At 57.7% G+C, this 16241-nt stretch overlaps 1 protein-coding gene across 1 annotated transcript in view; it reads right to left on the bottom strand.

Annotated features, from left to right (window-relative positions):
- CNTN2 (contactin 2) overlaps positions 1 to 11215 on the bottom strand; it is a 32247-nt gene extending 21032 nt beyond the window's left edge. Inside the window, exons 1-2 of the mRNA XM_036123867.2 lie at positions 11061 to 11215; positions 1587 to 1742 (exon numbers count right to left, since the gene is read on the bottom strand). Coding sequence (XP_035979760.2) covers positions 1587 to 1656 — 70 coding nt within the window. The 5' untranslated portion in view covers positions 1657 to 1742; positions 11061 to 11215. The remainder of the gene's footprint in view (positions 1 to 1586; positions 1743 to 11060) is intronic.
- Between the last annotated feature and the right edge of the window lie 5026 nt (positions 11216 to 16241).

Below are 16241 nucleotides of genomic sequence, written 5' to 3'. Positions count from 1 at the left end.
CGCGAACATAGAGGGGTCTCCTCGCTGCCTTTCCTGGCCTGGATGCCAGGGACCCAAGGCTGCTTCTCCAGCGCAGGTTAGTGAGGGGAGCCCCGAGGGGAGACACCTTTCTGGGAGGGGTGAGAGCCAGTGATGGGATGTTCCACTCGGGTCTCTGGGGCTCGGGGATGTGGCAGACCGGGTCCCCTCTCCCTGGGCCTTCCTGCATCCCTGGGTCTAACACCCCAGCAGCTACCCACACCCCCTGCCTCAGGTGATGTGGTCCTGGCCTGAGCTGTCCCCGACAGGGGGACAGTGCTGAGGACCCCCGGTGCCTCTCCTCTGCTCTCTCGGGGGTGGCTGTCTGCTGCTCTGTGCAGCCTGAGCTCCCCACCCCAGCGGCTCCTCTGGCCCTGGGTAGGGATGGGAGGGGCTGGGAGGCTCCCTCCGGCCTTTGGGTCAGCCCCATTTCCCTGCAGCCTCACTGATTTGGGGGCAGGCCTGGGAGGCAGTTAGGAGGTAATGAGAACATCTGGAAATGTGCCAGTGGAGTCCTCCCGGGTGAGACAGAACCTAAAACGGGCCGGCCGCAGTCTTGCAGGGGCGTGGGGCGGGGAGGAGGAGTGGAAGCAGCTAGAACTCTGGAAGGGGTGGAGGACAGGGACGCTTCCTCCCATGGAGGTCTTTACGGAGAAAAGAGGCGTCTATTGATCTGGGCTGGGGGTCAGGGCAGAGAGGCCAGGCAGTCCCAACAGGCCCCCCAGGGCAGGAGTAGGTAGCGGGGGACCTCCCTCCAGCTCTTGGACTGGCTGGGTCTCCGGCGCCTCCTTCCCCGCATGCTCCCCAGGGGCCGGCCAGCCTGGGTCTGGGCCCCAACTGCCCTCTTCTGCCGGCCTCCCTCCAACGCTTTCCCTACCTCACGTCTCCCCTGGCAAGAGAACTCTTGCCTGGGTCCCTCCGGCCTTCAGCCTCGGCCGCCCCGTGCTCTGTCTCATGTCTTCTCACGTCCTGCACTTGGTCTGTCTGTCAGGCCGCAACGTGGCCCTGGGGAGCCCTCCTAGAGTTTTGTGGTATCGATCCCTGTCTCCTCATGTCAGAGGACGCTAGAGTGGGAGGATCCGATAGAACTTTCTGTGATGATGGAAATGTTCTATAATCTGTGCTATCCAATATGGTTATTAGCCCTTAAAATGTGGCTTGTACAACTGAAGGACTAATTGTAAAATTTAATTTAATCTCGGTTTTAATAGTTCCATGTGGCTCTTGGCTACCCTATTGGACAGCACGGCTCCCTAGGGGCTGCCGCTGGAGGACAAGATCATGGAGATCTGATCGGGCCATAATCTTGCTGTGTGGCCCAAGGCAAGTCTCAGCCTCTCTGAATCGTGCTTCTTTCATCTATATTATGGTGGAGACTCATTCCTTCTGACCTCGAAGGGAAGGTAAGATCTGCAAATGGGAAAATTTTAGCAAGGAAATGGCCTCAAAAATCTAAGTGCCACAGCAATGCAGGGTCAATGATTTCTGAAGTCATCACTAAAATAATAGCAATGATAGAGCAATAGAATCATCCTGCTGGGCTTTGGAGCCCAGATGAACCCTCATACCTGGAAAGGAGACAAGGACCACAGCGACCAGCAGCAGCAGGTGTGACTTCCTCCTGGTGGGTGTCCCCATGGTGGGTGTCCTGGGCGGCAATGGGGGGCAGAGGAGAGGAGGCTCAGCCCAGCGCGGGGAGAGTCCAGCTGGAGGCTGAGAAGGACCTGAGGAGGCAGAGGATGGGGAGGACTCTGAGCCGAGGAGAGCCCCTCCCGGCTCCTTCCTGGCTCCCCGGTAAGTAGGCAGTGCTTCTCCCCGAGGCCGGAATTGCTCCGCACTCACCCTCCCCAAGCCCCCAGGGGAAGGGGCTTGGCTGTTACAGAGGAGCTCTTTCCGGGCTGCATGCCTACAAGGGGCCCCCTGGGAGTCTGGCTCTGCCCTGTATATGCGGCCCCCCCCCCCCCCACCGCAGCCAGCAGGGGTTTGCTCGGGAAGTAAAAGCAGTAACTAATTGGGAGGCAAGAACCCACCTGCCCCTCAGTGGTAATAGCTCTTGATGTAGGGTCCAGAAGAGAACAGGGCCCTGCCTGGGTGGTGGGGAGCATCTTCCTCCTCCAGGGTTTGGGCCCCAGTTTCCCCTGCCCCTCCCCCACAGCTGCCAGGGTTTGGGGGTGATAAGCCCCTCTGGAAGCTGCATTAAGTCTCTCAGGGTCGGGGTGCCTGGGTGGCTCAGTCGTTAAGCATCTGCCTTTGGCTCAGGTCATGATCTCAGGTCCTGGGATCGAGCCCCGAATCGAGCCCCACATCGAGCCCCGCATAGGGCTCGCTGCTCAGCGGGAAGCCTGGTTCTCCCTCTCCCACTCCCCCTGTTTGTATTCCCTCTCTTGCTGTCTCTCTCTGTCAAATAAATAAAATCTTAAACAAAAAAAAAAATGTCAGGGTCTTCCTTGTTTTTCTAGCAGTGAGGAGGAGTTTCACTGGTTTATTCATACCCTCTCACCTGGGCCCCAGGTGAGGCACTTATGTTCTGTGCACCATGGAGCCCTAGCCTTGGCCCCATCAGCAGTGCTCCCCAGCTAGGAGGGCTGATGGGCCCCCACAGGCCTTCTAGGATCCAAGAGTTAATGTGGCTCCCAGAGGAGCCTTCCTCTTATACAGAGGCTTGGTTAAATCCTAGAGCTCTGGAGAACCTGTTCCCTGGGCGGGGGCACCCAGAGCAAGTCAGAGCTCCCCTCCATCAGGAAGCGAGATGGGGCCTCATCCTGAGAGGGGCGGGCAGGCCCAGCCTTTCCATCTGCTCCCCATCTCCAGGCTGGCGTTCTGAGTTCTGGGGCTAGTGTGGAATCTCAGGGGTCTGCTTTTCGGTTTTAGAGGGAGCCTGGGTCACTGGGCTCCCAGGGCTCCCCGTCAGAGCTGCCACGGGGAGCAGATAACCCAGATGCAGATTCTGTTTCTCTTCCTTGTGCCTTTCCAGAAGCCTGAAAAGGGGGAGGGGGCTGAGACTGGGGGAGAGCCCGGCGGCAAGATCCACACCATCTCTGGGTCTGAGTGTCTTCATCTGTAAGATGGGTGCTCTAAGGTCCCTGCTGGCTCTGAAACTGCAGTGCCCCCAGAGAATGCAGTGTGGCTGAGGGCCTGGGATGCTGTCCTCTGAAGGGGGGACGGCGGGGAAAGGGGAAGGCAGGCTGCAGATGACTTCAGAGTCTGCCGCCACGGCCAGTGCAGGGTCTAAAGACCAAGGCAAGCCCAGGATCTCCTGGTCTCACTTCATGCTCTAGTCCTTTGGAAAGAAAGGGCTCCCAAACCCCTTTAAACCTCAACATCTGGCCGCCTGCAGCCTTTCTCAGCCTCCTTTACAGCCAAGGCTGGGGGAGGGAGGGGGAGTCAGGGAGGCTGTGGGCTGAGAAGCTGGGTGTTGGTGGGGGTGGCAGTGGGGCAGTGCTGTTTAAACATCTGGCACTCCCTCTTCTGCCCCACGGCCAGCCTCATATCCACTTCCCTTTGTCAGGAAGGCGCCCAGGTGCCGCCTCCCCATGCCCAGGCACCCCCTCTGTCCTCGCCACTTTCAGTTCCAGACTGGAGCACAGAAATTCTGCACTGGCCAGGAAGCCCCTCAGAGGCCCTCAGAGGCCCCCACAGGCACACAGACTGCAGCTCTGCTCGCGACTAGACCCTTGGCGCCCACCCGTGGAGGTGCGGCTGCCTCCATTCAGAGCCTGTGGCTCCCCAAGGGCAGAGACCGGCTCCTTCATCTTGGTATGGCCGGTGCCCAGCAAAGTGCCCCGCGAACAGTAGGTGTGACTTGTGGGTCACATTTAACTGATGGCGAGCAGCTGTGACCAGCTCCTCCAGCAGTGGACACAGCTGTCGCACGCTCCCACTCTCCGCAGAGCTGATTCGGGGGCGCCAGGCTTCATGCTCCCCAAGGGCTGCCCGAGGGCCAACTCCCCAGGCCACACACCCTTACACACACTCTCTCTCTCATATACTCAGAGGCTCACGGACACACTCACTCTGTCTCGGACACACCCTCTCACATGCACACACGCACACTCCGTCTCTTTGTCTCACATACTTTCTCAGACACTTTTATACACTTTCACACATACTCCCACTCTCTTCCCCACACACCTTCACATACACACTCACATACCCTCACACACACACACACGCACACTCTCTCTCTCTCTCACACACACTCAGGTCTCTAAGGTCAGCAGGGTGTTTTGTCATGGAAGAATCTAGAAGTATGGCCCTGGATGCTATGCTCCTGATAGGGAGCCACGAGGGCACTGCGAACCATCACAGGCTTTGGAATCCACAGATAAGAGTCAGTGATATGCCTTCCTTTCCTCACAGCTTTGTGAGCCCGGACACGTTATTCCTCCCGGGGGAAGCTCGGTCTGCTCATCTACCACGTGGGCGTCCTAACACTTAGGTTCCAGAGCTGTTCTGAATGGGAAAGGAGGTGATGGAGCGCCCTGCAGAAGTCCGGGGCTGTTTGGACTTGCCTTGGGGTCACGGTTCGGATGGGGGAGTGGAGAGAGGATGGGGCTCCAGATCCCTTCCCCATTTCAGCCAGAGCAGGTCCACTTGTACCCGCTTCACCTCCTGGAAGTTCCCTTTAAACAAAGGGTTCCTTGGTTCCAAAAAGTTTGAAAACGCCCCTCGGTGCTGGTGCGGCGCGTCCTGGGGTCTGGCACAGAGAAGGTGCTCCATCATCGTTTGCTTCCTGCCCTTTGTCTGCCTGCCACTCCTGGGAGCTCAGGGAGGGGGCAGGGTGCGCGCGGGGAGGAGCCTGGGCTGGGCTCCGGGCTCATCCTGAGTGTGCGCTCATCCTGAGTGTGCCCGAGCAAAGCAGAAGCAGATGACCGAGGGAGCTGGGGCTGGGGCTGGGGCTGGGGCTGGAGGCTCCGGGGCAGGAGTCTGGTGCTGCCCACAAGCAGTGCTGGCGAGTGTGTGTGTGGGGGGTGTGCACGTGTGAGCACACGCAGGTGTGTGATGTTTATTCGCATCTGTGTGCTGTGTCTCGATGTCCCTGCGTATATGTGTGGTTTGGTCTCTGTGTCTATGCGTGGGTCTGTGTCCGTTTACGTGTATGTCTGGTGTGTGTGTGTGTGTGAGTGTGTGTCCCCAGCACGGGGCATGACAACCCAGTTCCTGCCTTGTTTCTCTGTGACCTGCCAGGAGGACCACTCACCCTGGAGCACTTCTCACCGCAGTGGTCAGAATTACCTGTTAGCTCTTACCACAGGCGTACATCATGAATAACACAATCCCACTGCTCATTCTACACTTCAGTTTAATCCAGACTTTTATCAGTTACCTTGGGCTGACGGCCCTGGGCACCCCCTGGGGACTGAGACCTGCCTCAGAAGGGACATGGCCTGGGGAGGGGCTGGGATAGAGGAGCTCCTGGGGCTGCCTTTGGGGAGCACTAGAGACCAGTCAGGCCAATCAGATGTACATTGACTCCACTGTGTGCCAAGGACTTGTGTGAATACACACACACACACACATACACACACACACACACACACACGGAACCTGGGTCAAAGTTTGAGTTTCTTGCCTCCCTGAAGGTGACGCAGCTGGCTTCCAGGTTTGCCCCACATCCCTTTCCCTTCCAGCGTGTATTACCACGTGCCAGGCATGGTGCTAAGCCCTGGGGAGAGAGTGATGAACACACAGCCTTTGCAGAGCTTCCTGACCCACTAAGTGGCCCAGTCATTTCCCTATACCATCTGCCCTATGACACATTCTAGAATGCCCAGGGGGGAGGAGGCCTTTTTGTCGGGAGCAAGGCAGGAGTGGAGCTATGCCAGGCCCAGAGCCGGCCCTCTGAGCCCGGAGCCAGCCAAGCCTGGCCCAGGCCAGCTGCCCCGGTGCAGGGGTGCAGGGGCGCAGGCTGGCGCAGGCTGGCACAGGCGGGTGCAGGCTGGCACCGTCAGGGGCTGGTCCTGTGCGGCGGCAGCACGTGAGGGAATGGGCTGCTTCGGGGTTCGGGGGCACCAGGGGAAGTGGGCTGAATTGCTGGGTGCAGGAAACAAAGGGCCTGGGGGAGAGCTGCAGGACGGAAAGCTGTGAGCCAGACTCCAGCACGCGACAGGGTTTTCTGGGCTGAGGACCCCTGCACAGAACCAGCTAGAAAATGACAGATACACTCTGCCTGAATGCGACCACTTGGGACACCCAGCTCCTGGCCCTGACTCTGTCTCTCCTTCCCCTGGATAATGGAGATTTGAGTATTGAGGGGTTTGGCGACTTTCAAATGGGTGCTGGTAGGATAAGGGGAAGTTTGGAGCCCAGTTGAGGGCAGAGACTAAGTGACTTATTATAAGCCAAGAAGTACTGCGGGAGCCCGTCAGCTACCCACCATCCTCCATCCTGCGGCGCAGCACAGTGGTTAACAGCGTGGGCTCTGTGCCAACCGGCCTGGCCCTTACTAGTTCGCATACAACTAACTAGCATAACCCTACCTCTTACATTCATTACCTACCCTCTCCAAGCCTCAGTTTCCCCACCTGCAAAATGGGGATGAGAAGGGGCCCTGGGGAGGTCAGCAGCAGGCCTGGCCATAGCGAGTACTCAGAAGATCGGATCTTACCGCTGAGAACCCTCCCGGGACCTCCAGCATGGGCCCCGGCACACCGAGGGACACACACAGACGCCGCCCGAGGCAGACTCACTCCCACACGGTCATGACATTCGGGCGGCGCTCACAAACGTGTGGGACGCTGACGGATTCCCACAGTCTCCCTGGGCAGGCGCCTTCCTCCGCTCTGCCCCACACGTGCAACAGGCCCGGGCAGGTAGCTGCAAGCACACCACCCGAGACGAGGGCACAAGCACATAGAATCACACCCAGAGCGCGTGTGTTCAGGAGGGCACCTGGTGAGGACATGCACATGGGCGCTCCCAGCAGGCCCTGCTCCTTGACCACCCCCACCTCCTGCCTGCAGGGTCCAGGATGGGAGGGGCACTCTGCCTAGGGAGGGAACAGCCACCCGGGATAGGTCACCGTCCTCCAGGAACGTCTGAACCACTCCACACCTCTCTGGAAGGACAGGGGTGTGCGGTGGCCTGGTGGGGCCACAGGCCAGGAAGGGCCGGAGCTGCTGGGGGAGGAGGGTAGTGGTGGAAAGGTCTCGGTGGGAAAGGCTGGTGCCCTGAACTGGAGGAGGTCCTTAGGACAGATTTGGGTGGGATGGGGACCTCCTCAGTCCCCAGTGGGGGACAGGGACTGGGTGGGGACAGGGGAGTTGTGCAGCTGGGTCTCTCCCCAGCCCCCTCTATGTGCTCCCTCCCTTCCCACTCCCCAGTTTTTTCCGCAGGTTCTTTGTACTAGCAGCTGGTTCCGAGCCCCTAGCCACGGCACTGCTGTGCCCTCTGGGGGGAGCTGTGACCCCAGGCTCCCGCATTTGTCTGAGCTTTCAGCACCAGGGGAGTCTGGCCCTTCCTCTGCAGCCTGGAGTCTCTGACTCTCCTGCCCTGGCTCTCTCTCCCCTGGAGAGACCCCTCAGAGTGGGGAGTGGAAGAAGGGAGAGCTTTGCATCCTCCTGGGAGGAGCTCATGGTAAGGGGCAAGCCATACCCAGACCCAGATTTTCCCTACTCCCCTGCTAGTGTGGAGTGGGACAGATTGAGCAAGGGTTTTGGAAGGACCATCCCTTTTTGAGGCCAGGAGTAGGACGATTGTTTCAGCTTGGTTCTAAAGAACCATATTAGGAAGAAATCAGCGGACCAATTTCCCTATGCAGAGGGGAGACTCCCCCCAATTCCTGGACAGTTTCCTGCAGGCTGGTTCAGAGCCAAGCCTGGTGGGGGTGCATTTGGACCTGCTCCTCCCCTCAGATTGGTTTCTGCTCCGGGGCCCAGATTAACCGTGTCTCTTGGGCAGTACCTCAGGAAGGCTGCCTTCCAGCCAAACGCAGGATGGGGGGCCTCTTGGTCTAGGAGGCCGGCACACTTTGAGAGGATGTGGGCTAGGGCTTGAGGAGATCCAGCAGGTTCATCTGGATGGTTGCGGGGTGGGGGCGGGCTCGTTAGATGAGAAGGGTGCTGAGGTGCGCTTGGGCTTGCACGTGTCCTGGGGCAGGGGGCGCTCAGTTTTGGGTGACAGCGTCACACCTTTGCATCATCTTTGGGTAAACATGGAAACATGGGCTCATTTTGCACCAAGAGAAGTCATTAAGCCAAAGAAAGGACTTCTCTACTCCAAGATGGTTACCATCAGGGCACAGAGTCCACAGAAACTCCCATGAACTTTCCAGGTTCGCAAACGCCCCTGTGAGGCGAGTGGGAGAGGTTGGTCTAGATTAGGGTGGTTCAAAAGAATGAGAGATGGCCGGCCTGCGTAAGGGGCTGAAAAGGATGTCTATCTTCTTATGAGTCACCCCGTTACCTTTTGAAAGAACATAACCCGACGCTGGAAGGAATTTAGAGGGCCGTCCACCCCACATCTGCCTCCAGTCAGGGCTGTCTAGCTGTGGACCAGACCCCAGTCGTCAAACCCTCTGAATAGTCCCTGGAGAGGAGATTGCCCCTCCTCCTCATGGCTCATCTTCCTGGCTAGGAGGTGTCTATAGCAGTCTGACTTCAATCCCTCCTGTTCCACTGGCATATTCTTTGCTCTGGTTCTTCTTTCCCTGTGTATCGCCCACCTCTTCCTCAGCCCCCTGGTTCTGCCCTAGGAATCTTCCCTAGATCACAAATACCACCCACGGTCAGGTTTAGAGATCATCTTTGAGATATGCTTTCTCACAAACATTTGGCTTGAGGATGTGGGGGCGGGGGTAGGACACATACATCCTCCCACCCACCCCAAATGTATTGCTTCCCTCATGGCCTCAGGGTCCGAGAGGGTGCCCTGGGGAGACCCCATTCTGCGTACTCGCTCCTGAGGACTAAATTTGGTCAGTCAGAGACAATATGTACAACCATCCCATTGAACACAGAAGCCTAACCTACATGTGTCTCTATTTAAACAACTGCCGGCAGAGAAGGTGCTGGAAGAGAGTTGCATAAGGAGTGAAATCTGGCAGGGCAATGGTGTGGAGGGAGGTTGAGACCTGAGGCTGGAGGGGTACACTCGGCCAGGGAAGGGAGTGTGAGCGAAGAGCTTGGCCAGGCGGGGAGTAGAAGATGAACGAGTTGTAAGAGTTGAAAGAGCAGGGGACCCAGCTCCAGGCACCTGTCCGCCTGGGTGCCTCTGCTTCCCTTCCCGCTGGGGAGCACCAGAAGGACGGGTGAACCTTATGTGACTTTGATGCCCCCTTCCCATCTGTCTCCTGCCTCCCTTCTGCTGGCTGAGGACTCCCGATAGATCCCATGGGAAATTAGGAATAACTCTGACCTTGTGGCAAAAGCCTTGCTTGAGTAGTTTTGCAGCCTGGCTAGAAAGGGGTTAACTGGTGAGGCACCCTGGGGAGGGGCTTGGATGCTGCCGGCTCTGGGGGTGGGGGGCAGAGGTCCCTCCTCCCAAGGCCAGGAGTCAGGGTACCATTTCCCTGCTCCACCCTCAGGAGCCAGGGTCCCATCAGCCTCTCCCACAGGTGGCCCACTCTTTGCTGCCCTTGATCTCCAGTGGCTCATCTGGTTCCTCCGAGGGTGAACGGCAGGCTAAGTGGACAGAGCATCTCTCTGGCCAGAGGGTCAGGGGAGGAGCCTCAGGCTGCAGCCCAGAAGGAGATCTTGGGAGCCCCCTGAGGGACTGGGTTATTCGGGCTGTTCTTCTTCTGCTCCCCTCTGAACAGAGGGAAAAGGATGCTACCTGGGCTGGGAAGGGGGCTGGGGGTTCTGGGGGAGTCAGGCTGAAAGGAAGGGCAATGGGGTCTGACCAGTCACAGGCTGATTGTTGGAGAAGGGGGAACGTTAAGGGCAAGTACTTTGGGGGCCAGAGAACCTGCCCTTCTCACGGGCCACCCTCTCCTGGTCTGCCTGGATTCCCAAACCTCCAGACAACCTTGACTGACAGCTTTTCCTCCCGGGACACAGGCTCAGCCCCCAGTGTTGTGTGGCTGAAGGGTCCCGACTTTGTCTCCATGTAGCACCTGGACTGTCCCCTTCCACAGGCGCTGTGTCATCTCACCCCCTTTCTTGTTTCCCATACCTGGGAATCCCTCCTGGGGAAGGCAACAGGATTCAGCTCTGGACACCGGCTGAGGCTGCTTCCCCCACCTCTCTGGTGGGTGATGTAAGCCCCATGGTACTCTCTCTTTCTGGACCCTCTAAGATGAGCCCTCCCCCCTTCTCCCCGGGCCCCTTTCCTCTAGGGAAAGGCAAACTTGATGCCAATCCTTCCCTCCCACCAGTGAGGAGGAGGGGAGGGATCTGGGGAGAAGGCAAGGTTGGGTGGGGAAGAAAAGGAATTTCAGCCCTGGCTTCCCAGCTTCTCACCCTTGGGGATGTGACTTGCCTCAGTTTCTCTTCCCTAAGTCCCCACTCCTGGACAAGCTTTTGCCCAAACTTGAGTTCCACTCCCCCCTCTCTCTTCCACAGCTTCTAACTGAAGCAAGACTTTGCAAAGGGGTCACCCCACAGAGGTAGACCCAAGGCCACCTCAGGTCTGGATGGTCAGGCTCAATTCCACCCAGGGACTCCTGGGGGAGGCGGCGGCGGGGGGGGGGGGGGGGGTGTGTGTGTGTGCGGGCCAGAGTCTGGGGCTTGGCCTCATGGACCGTCTGGTCCTGGCCCTGGGTGCCCTGCCCTCTCTGTAGGCAGGTGTCCGTACCGGCTGGAATTCCTGGACACCTGGACACCACTGGGGTCCAGCTTCCCGGCCAGGCTCGGCCTGCCAGGCCCCTGAGGATGCCACCCACGTAGACAGGGTGGAGGGGACCTCCGGTCCGGTGGCCGGCCCCCCAGGGGCTGGGCGAGAAGTCAGACTGGCCGCAGCCGCTGCGGGCCGGGGCTCCTGCTCTGCCCCTGCCCCCTCCCAAGTTGCAAGGAAACTGAGCCGGAGCCCCTGAGCCGGGGCAGCGGCGGGAAGCCCCCCTCCCCTCCCCCCCGGAGTTGGGGGAGACAAAAGCTGTTGGCACCTACCTGGGGAGAAAGAAGGGTGTTGGCTGGGGCAGGTGGACGCTGCCCGAGGCGGTGAGCCGGAGCCAGCCCGGCCGCTGGCCCCCGGGGCCGCCCTCCTCTCCTCCCCTGCTCCCCTCGGCCGCGGGCCGCGCTCCTGGGGCGGCGGGGGCGGCGGCGGCGGCGGGCGAGGGCGCCTGTGTGTGTGCGCGCCCGCCCAGAGCCACTGCAGCATCTCTGCATCACGATGTGCTCCTCCCTCTTCCAGGCTCCGCTCACTGGCTGGCTCGGTCCTCAGCCAACGCTCGGGGGCCCCGGAGATGGCTTCCTTCTGCCCCCCCCCCCCGCCCCCTTCCCGTCCCCACCCTTCTGGCTTTACCTCATTTGCTGTCATTTAAGGACCAGGGAGCAAGCCAGGGCGCCCGCGTCTTCCATAATGCATGGGCGCTGTCTGCCTGCCTGCCCCAGCCCCCCATCGCTGCCCAGCCCGGAGCCGAAGGGGCCCGCGAGGGGTGCGGTGCGGTGCGGCGCGAGCAGAAAGTGGCTTTTGCTCCTCAAGCCCTGGACACCCACGGAGGCAAACTCCTCGCCTCCCCCTGAAGTCCCCTTACTGCAGGCAGGCGTCCGGATCAGAAATCTCCAGCTTGCTGCGCGGGGCAAGTGGGATGGAGGGGCCCTCCTTTGCCCGCCCCACAGGTTCATCTTTATTGTTCCCCTAGCTTATGAAAGTAACAGGGCTCTGTCACAATATCCACACACTAGAGAAAATTTAAAAATAGATAGTGAAAGTCCCTTAACAAATCTGACTTATGTGCCCCCGGTTTATTATTTTCATGTATGTAAGTATGTGGGTTACTAGTATTATTTTATGAAAATGGGATCGCACACTACAGCATGATTGGCAAAATATTTTTAAACTGTCTAATAGATCTTGGACAGCTTTCCACATCAGTACTTATGGATCCAAGCCCATTTTTAATCAACCAGCAGTGTGAAGGTCATGAAGAGGTCACTAGATTGAGGGTCTGAATGTCTGAAGGGTAGTCTGGGCGCTGCTACTGACTGGCTGTGTGTGCTCGGCTACGTGTCCTGCCCTCTCTGAGCCTCACTGGTAATGTGAAGGGGTTAAAGACGGCCAAGCTTCCTGCCAGCGCTGAGAGGCTAGGTGCTCATCCAGGTCAGTGGCACACCTCTTCTGCTCTGTTCCTATCACGTGGGGGGCTGCGCCCGGGCAGGCTGGGGCCTGGAGGTGGAGGTACAGCCATTCGCAGCGGCAGTCAGCCCTGTCAGGCTGTCGCTGTCGTCTCACTCCCCGCTCTGCTCCACCTGCTGTCCAGCTCACATCGGCAAGACCAGGGAGAGGTCCAGATGCTGAAATAGCTGGCTGGGCCAGGCCAGCCTCGGAGTTTGAGATGGCCAGACCTGCCAAGCCTGGAACGCAGCTCCGTGGCTTCCGGAGTTGGGGGCGGGGGGAGGGCGCCGGGGCTCGGGGCAGACCTGGGTTGAGTGAGAAGTCCCGGAAAAGGAGAGGACGTGGAAGGGGGGAGGTTCTGCTGCCCAGACTCCGAGTCCAGAATGCCTGCCCAGGTCCCATCTGCTCTCCCCTCCCGCCCTTCTGCTCCGCTCCGAGGGGCTCTCCCAGCTCAGGGTCTTCTTTGTTCCTGACGGAGAGACATCTGATCGTGCTGATGACGCTTCTCAGGGAACTTGTGCTGTTCATCCCTTCCGGGATGTCCTTTCCTTTCCTGCCTCTGCCCACACTGTCCTTGTCTGTCTGTCTGTCTGTCTGTCTCCCTAGGGCTGGCATGTCAGCCCTGAGCATCTGAGGTGAGCCTTGCCCTCTGAGGCCATGCAGGTCAACTCGGGCTCTGAAGGGAGGGCCTCAAGTTCTCTCCAAGCAGAAACCGGCTGCCAAGAGAAGAGATGGTGCGTCTGTGGCCGCGGGGCTGATGGGCCAGGGGACGGGCTGACTCAGGGGCCGAGGGTCTGGAAATGCTTGCAAGGATTGCTTTCGATTGAGACAGCTGTCTTTGTGACTCTATTTTAGGACAGCTGCTGCCCTTGCCGTGAGGGCTGGGTGCTTGGGAAGGACACAGTTCCCTCCGGATCAGATCAGCCCGGTAACTTGGGTCTCAGATTCTCTGATTCCTCTGCCACCTGCCTGCCCGTCCCAGGGGGGCTTTGCAGCCACAGCGAGAGTGCTTACTGAGTACTTACAAGCAAGAGTACTTATGAAGCTGAGATCTAGATGGGGGGAGACAATTCCCAAAGTTTCATCTTCTTGCCTGTTTCATCAGCTGAGCCTGGTCCTGATGGATTTGGGGGTTCCTGGGGATCCTCACTGCCAGCTTCTAAGGTGCTCCTGCTCCTGAGGAGAGAATGGGGTAGATGTTTGGGGGTCCAGGCTGAGTTTTGCCTGTGGGGTCAATTTGTCTGGTAATAACGAAAGTATTTCATAATATTATTATTAATCATTATATACATTATTAACAATAATTCAAGTGTCTCCAGTGGGCCAGGAGCTGTGCTGAGTGCTTCATCTGACTTAGCCCCCCGAAGGGTAAGTGTCATTATCATTGTTCTCATTTCACGCACGATGCCCGCAGAGGTTAAGGAACTTGCTCAAAGTAAACAGTGAACAATCGGAGAAGCAGAGGTTGCTGGTCTGCTCCCAGCATCCCATCCGTGCTTTAATCACTATGCCGTGTCCTCCAGTCACCAGCGACTGCCCTTCTGGTGGGGGCAGGGGTCAAAATTGGGGACAGGACAATTTCCTCTCTTTTAGCATCTGCCAGATCCCGGAATCCTCACTAGTTGACTTAGGGGGCACCTCTCCCCTCTGTGGCTAATCAGTATGTCTCTGTGTAGCCCAGAGTAGGACACCGTATCCCCGAGTCGAGTCCCCACAGGCCCCCAGACGGCGCAGAGAGGGGCCAGTCGAGGATGATCAGGTGGCTCATCAAATGAGTCACTAATTTGCCTGTAAACATGTGGTGGCCCCTGGAGGGTGTGCCCCCAGAGGCATCTTGAGGGCCACCCAACCCTTCCTAGACCATCTGCTCCTTCGCTTTACAGCTCCACCAGATCAATAGTGGAGTCCAGTGCATCTCTAAATGGTCGAGGAAGGCCGGGCTCAGAGCCCAGCCCCAGAGGACAAATGGGGAGGGAGCGGGGACTGATCGTCTTCAGGTCTCTTTCTTCATCAGTCCAAACCTCACTTAGGTTGACTTGGCCTCTCCAGCCACCAGCACCTTTACCTCTGGTTTCAGACTTCGGATCCTTTCCTAGAGCTCCCGGGAGACACGTGTTTATGGAGCAGCATCTCTGCCTATAGGAGGGGCGGTTCAAGAGCCAGAGGCTGTGGTCTGTCTTCAACGTGCCTGTACTTTCCCGGAAGCAGTCAGTTAGTGGTAGCAGACTTGACTGTACCCAGCTTTGGGGGAGGGGGACAAGGCAGTTCGGACAAAGCTCTGCAACCAGACCAGCTTGACGAGCAGTCCTGCGACTTTGAGCCCTGTGATCACGGCAAGCCGCTTCCCACCTCGAGCCCCAGGTTCCTCACCTGGAAAAATGGGGATCAAGACTCAAATTTCCCTGAATTGACGTGAGCATTGAATCACGCATGAAGTATCTAGCATGGTGCCAAGCCCATAGTAGATGCTCAATAAATGCCAGTACTTCCCTTTGGGCCTCTTGGGGACTCAGCTTCCCCACCTGAATCACAAGGGTGTGCACCTATGAGGCTGAGTCTTTCTCTGCCGCAGTGGTTGGGGTGGCTCTGGATTTGCAGTCAAGACAACTGGGCTGTGTCTCAGCTCTGTCACTCTTAGCCGGGTGACACTGGGCAGATCACTGAAGGATACTTAATTGCTCTGAGAATCCACTTCTTCATCAGTAAAATGGGAATAATCCTATTCCTACTTAGGATAGTTGTGAAGACATGTGGATTAAACACAATGATTTTTTAATTTTTAAAAAGATTTTATTTATTTTGAGAGAGAGAGAGAGCACGAGCAGGGGAGAGGGGCAGAAGGAGAGGGAGAAGCAGACTTCCCGCTGAGCAGGGAGGCCGATGTGGGGCTTGATCCCAGGACCCCGGGATCATGACCTGAGCCAAAGGCAGACGCTTAACGACTGAGCCACCCAGGTGCCCCCACAATGATTTTTTTGAAAGATTTATTTATTTATTTGGGGGGGGAGGAGGGGCAGAAAAATCCTCAGACCTACTCCTAGCTGAACTCAGAGCCTGACGCAGGGCTCAATCCCAGGACCCCAAGATCATGACCAGAGCCGAAATCAAGAGTTGGCGGCTTAACTGACTGAGTCATCCAGGTGCCCCTAAACACAATGACTTTTTAAAAGTGCTTTTTGTGTTGCCAAGAACCATGCAAAATACTGATCATTGTTCCCTCAATTGTGTGGTATCTGAAGGTAGAGATTATCTCCTGAATGTCTCCATTCGCCCCCCACCCTCCTGCTGAGCACAGTGCCTGGTGCAGGCTCAGTAAATACTTGTAGGCTGGGAGTGCAGAATAACTGCCAGAAATTCAGATGTGGGGGAGAGAGGGTGCTGGGAGGGGTGAAGGGTTCGGTAGATGGGGGTGTGTGCCTCTGGGATGGGGCCTGGGTAGACAGAGGAAGTGAAGAGTGCATTCCTGGCAGGGGGGTGTTGGGGATTGGAAAGAACGTGATTTGCGTGATTTGCATGAGGCCGGGAGGAGCCCAGTGGAACTGAGCAGGTGGAGCTGGAAGGGAAAGCTCACTAGTCTATCTGCACTTGCCTTCCTAATTTTGCTTGAGGGCCAGAAGGGGTCTGTGGCCTGGAGGGGCCTAATTATTCTTTTAGCCATTTCGACCCAGGGCTCTTGGAGCTTCTTTTTCAGGCTTATAATAGACAATGCTAATGTCCTTATTAATATTTAATAGTAATGATGCTAATAATGCCCTGCATTTATGTGGTCTCGCCAAAGAGCTCAAGGAACCCTGAGTTCTTTTTTTTAATGGAACAATATGGCCAATGTGGGGGGCGGGGTGGGGGCAGGGGCAGTGGAGAGAGACTGAGTCATGGGGAGGGTGAAGCACAGAGAGGTCAGATGATTGAGCCAAGGTCACAGAGTGGGGGAGGTGGAGCCAGGACTAGGATTGGGTACTTGGGATCCCTGCCTGGAGCTCTGCCCTCAAGTCCACTGGGGCATCGGGGTCTGA

This window comes from Halichoerus grypus, chromosome 7 (assembly GCF_964656455.1).
Source record: "Halichoerus grypus chromosome 7, mHalGry1.hap1.1, whole genome shotgun sequence".
Lineage (NCBI taxonomy): Eukaryota > Metazoa > Chordata > Mammalia > Carnivora > Phocidae > Halichoerus > Halichoerus grypus.
The sequence above is the reverse complement of the archived record's forward strand: the minus strand, read 5'-3'. Positions and strand labels throughout refer to the sequence as shown.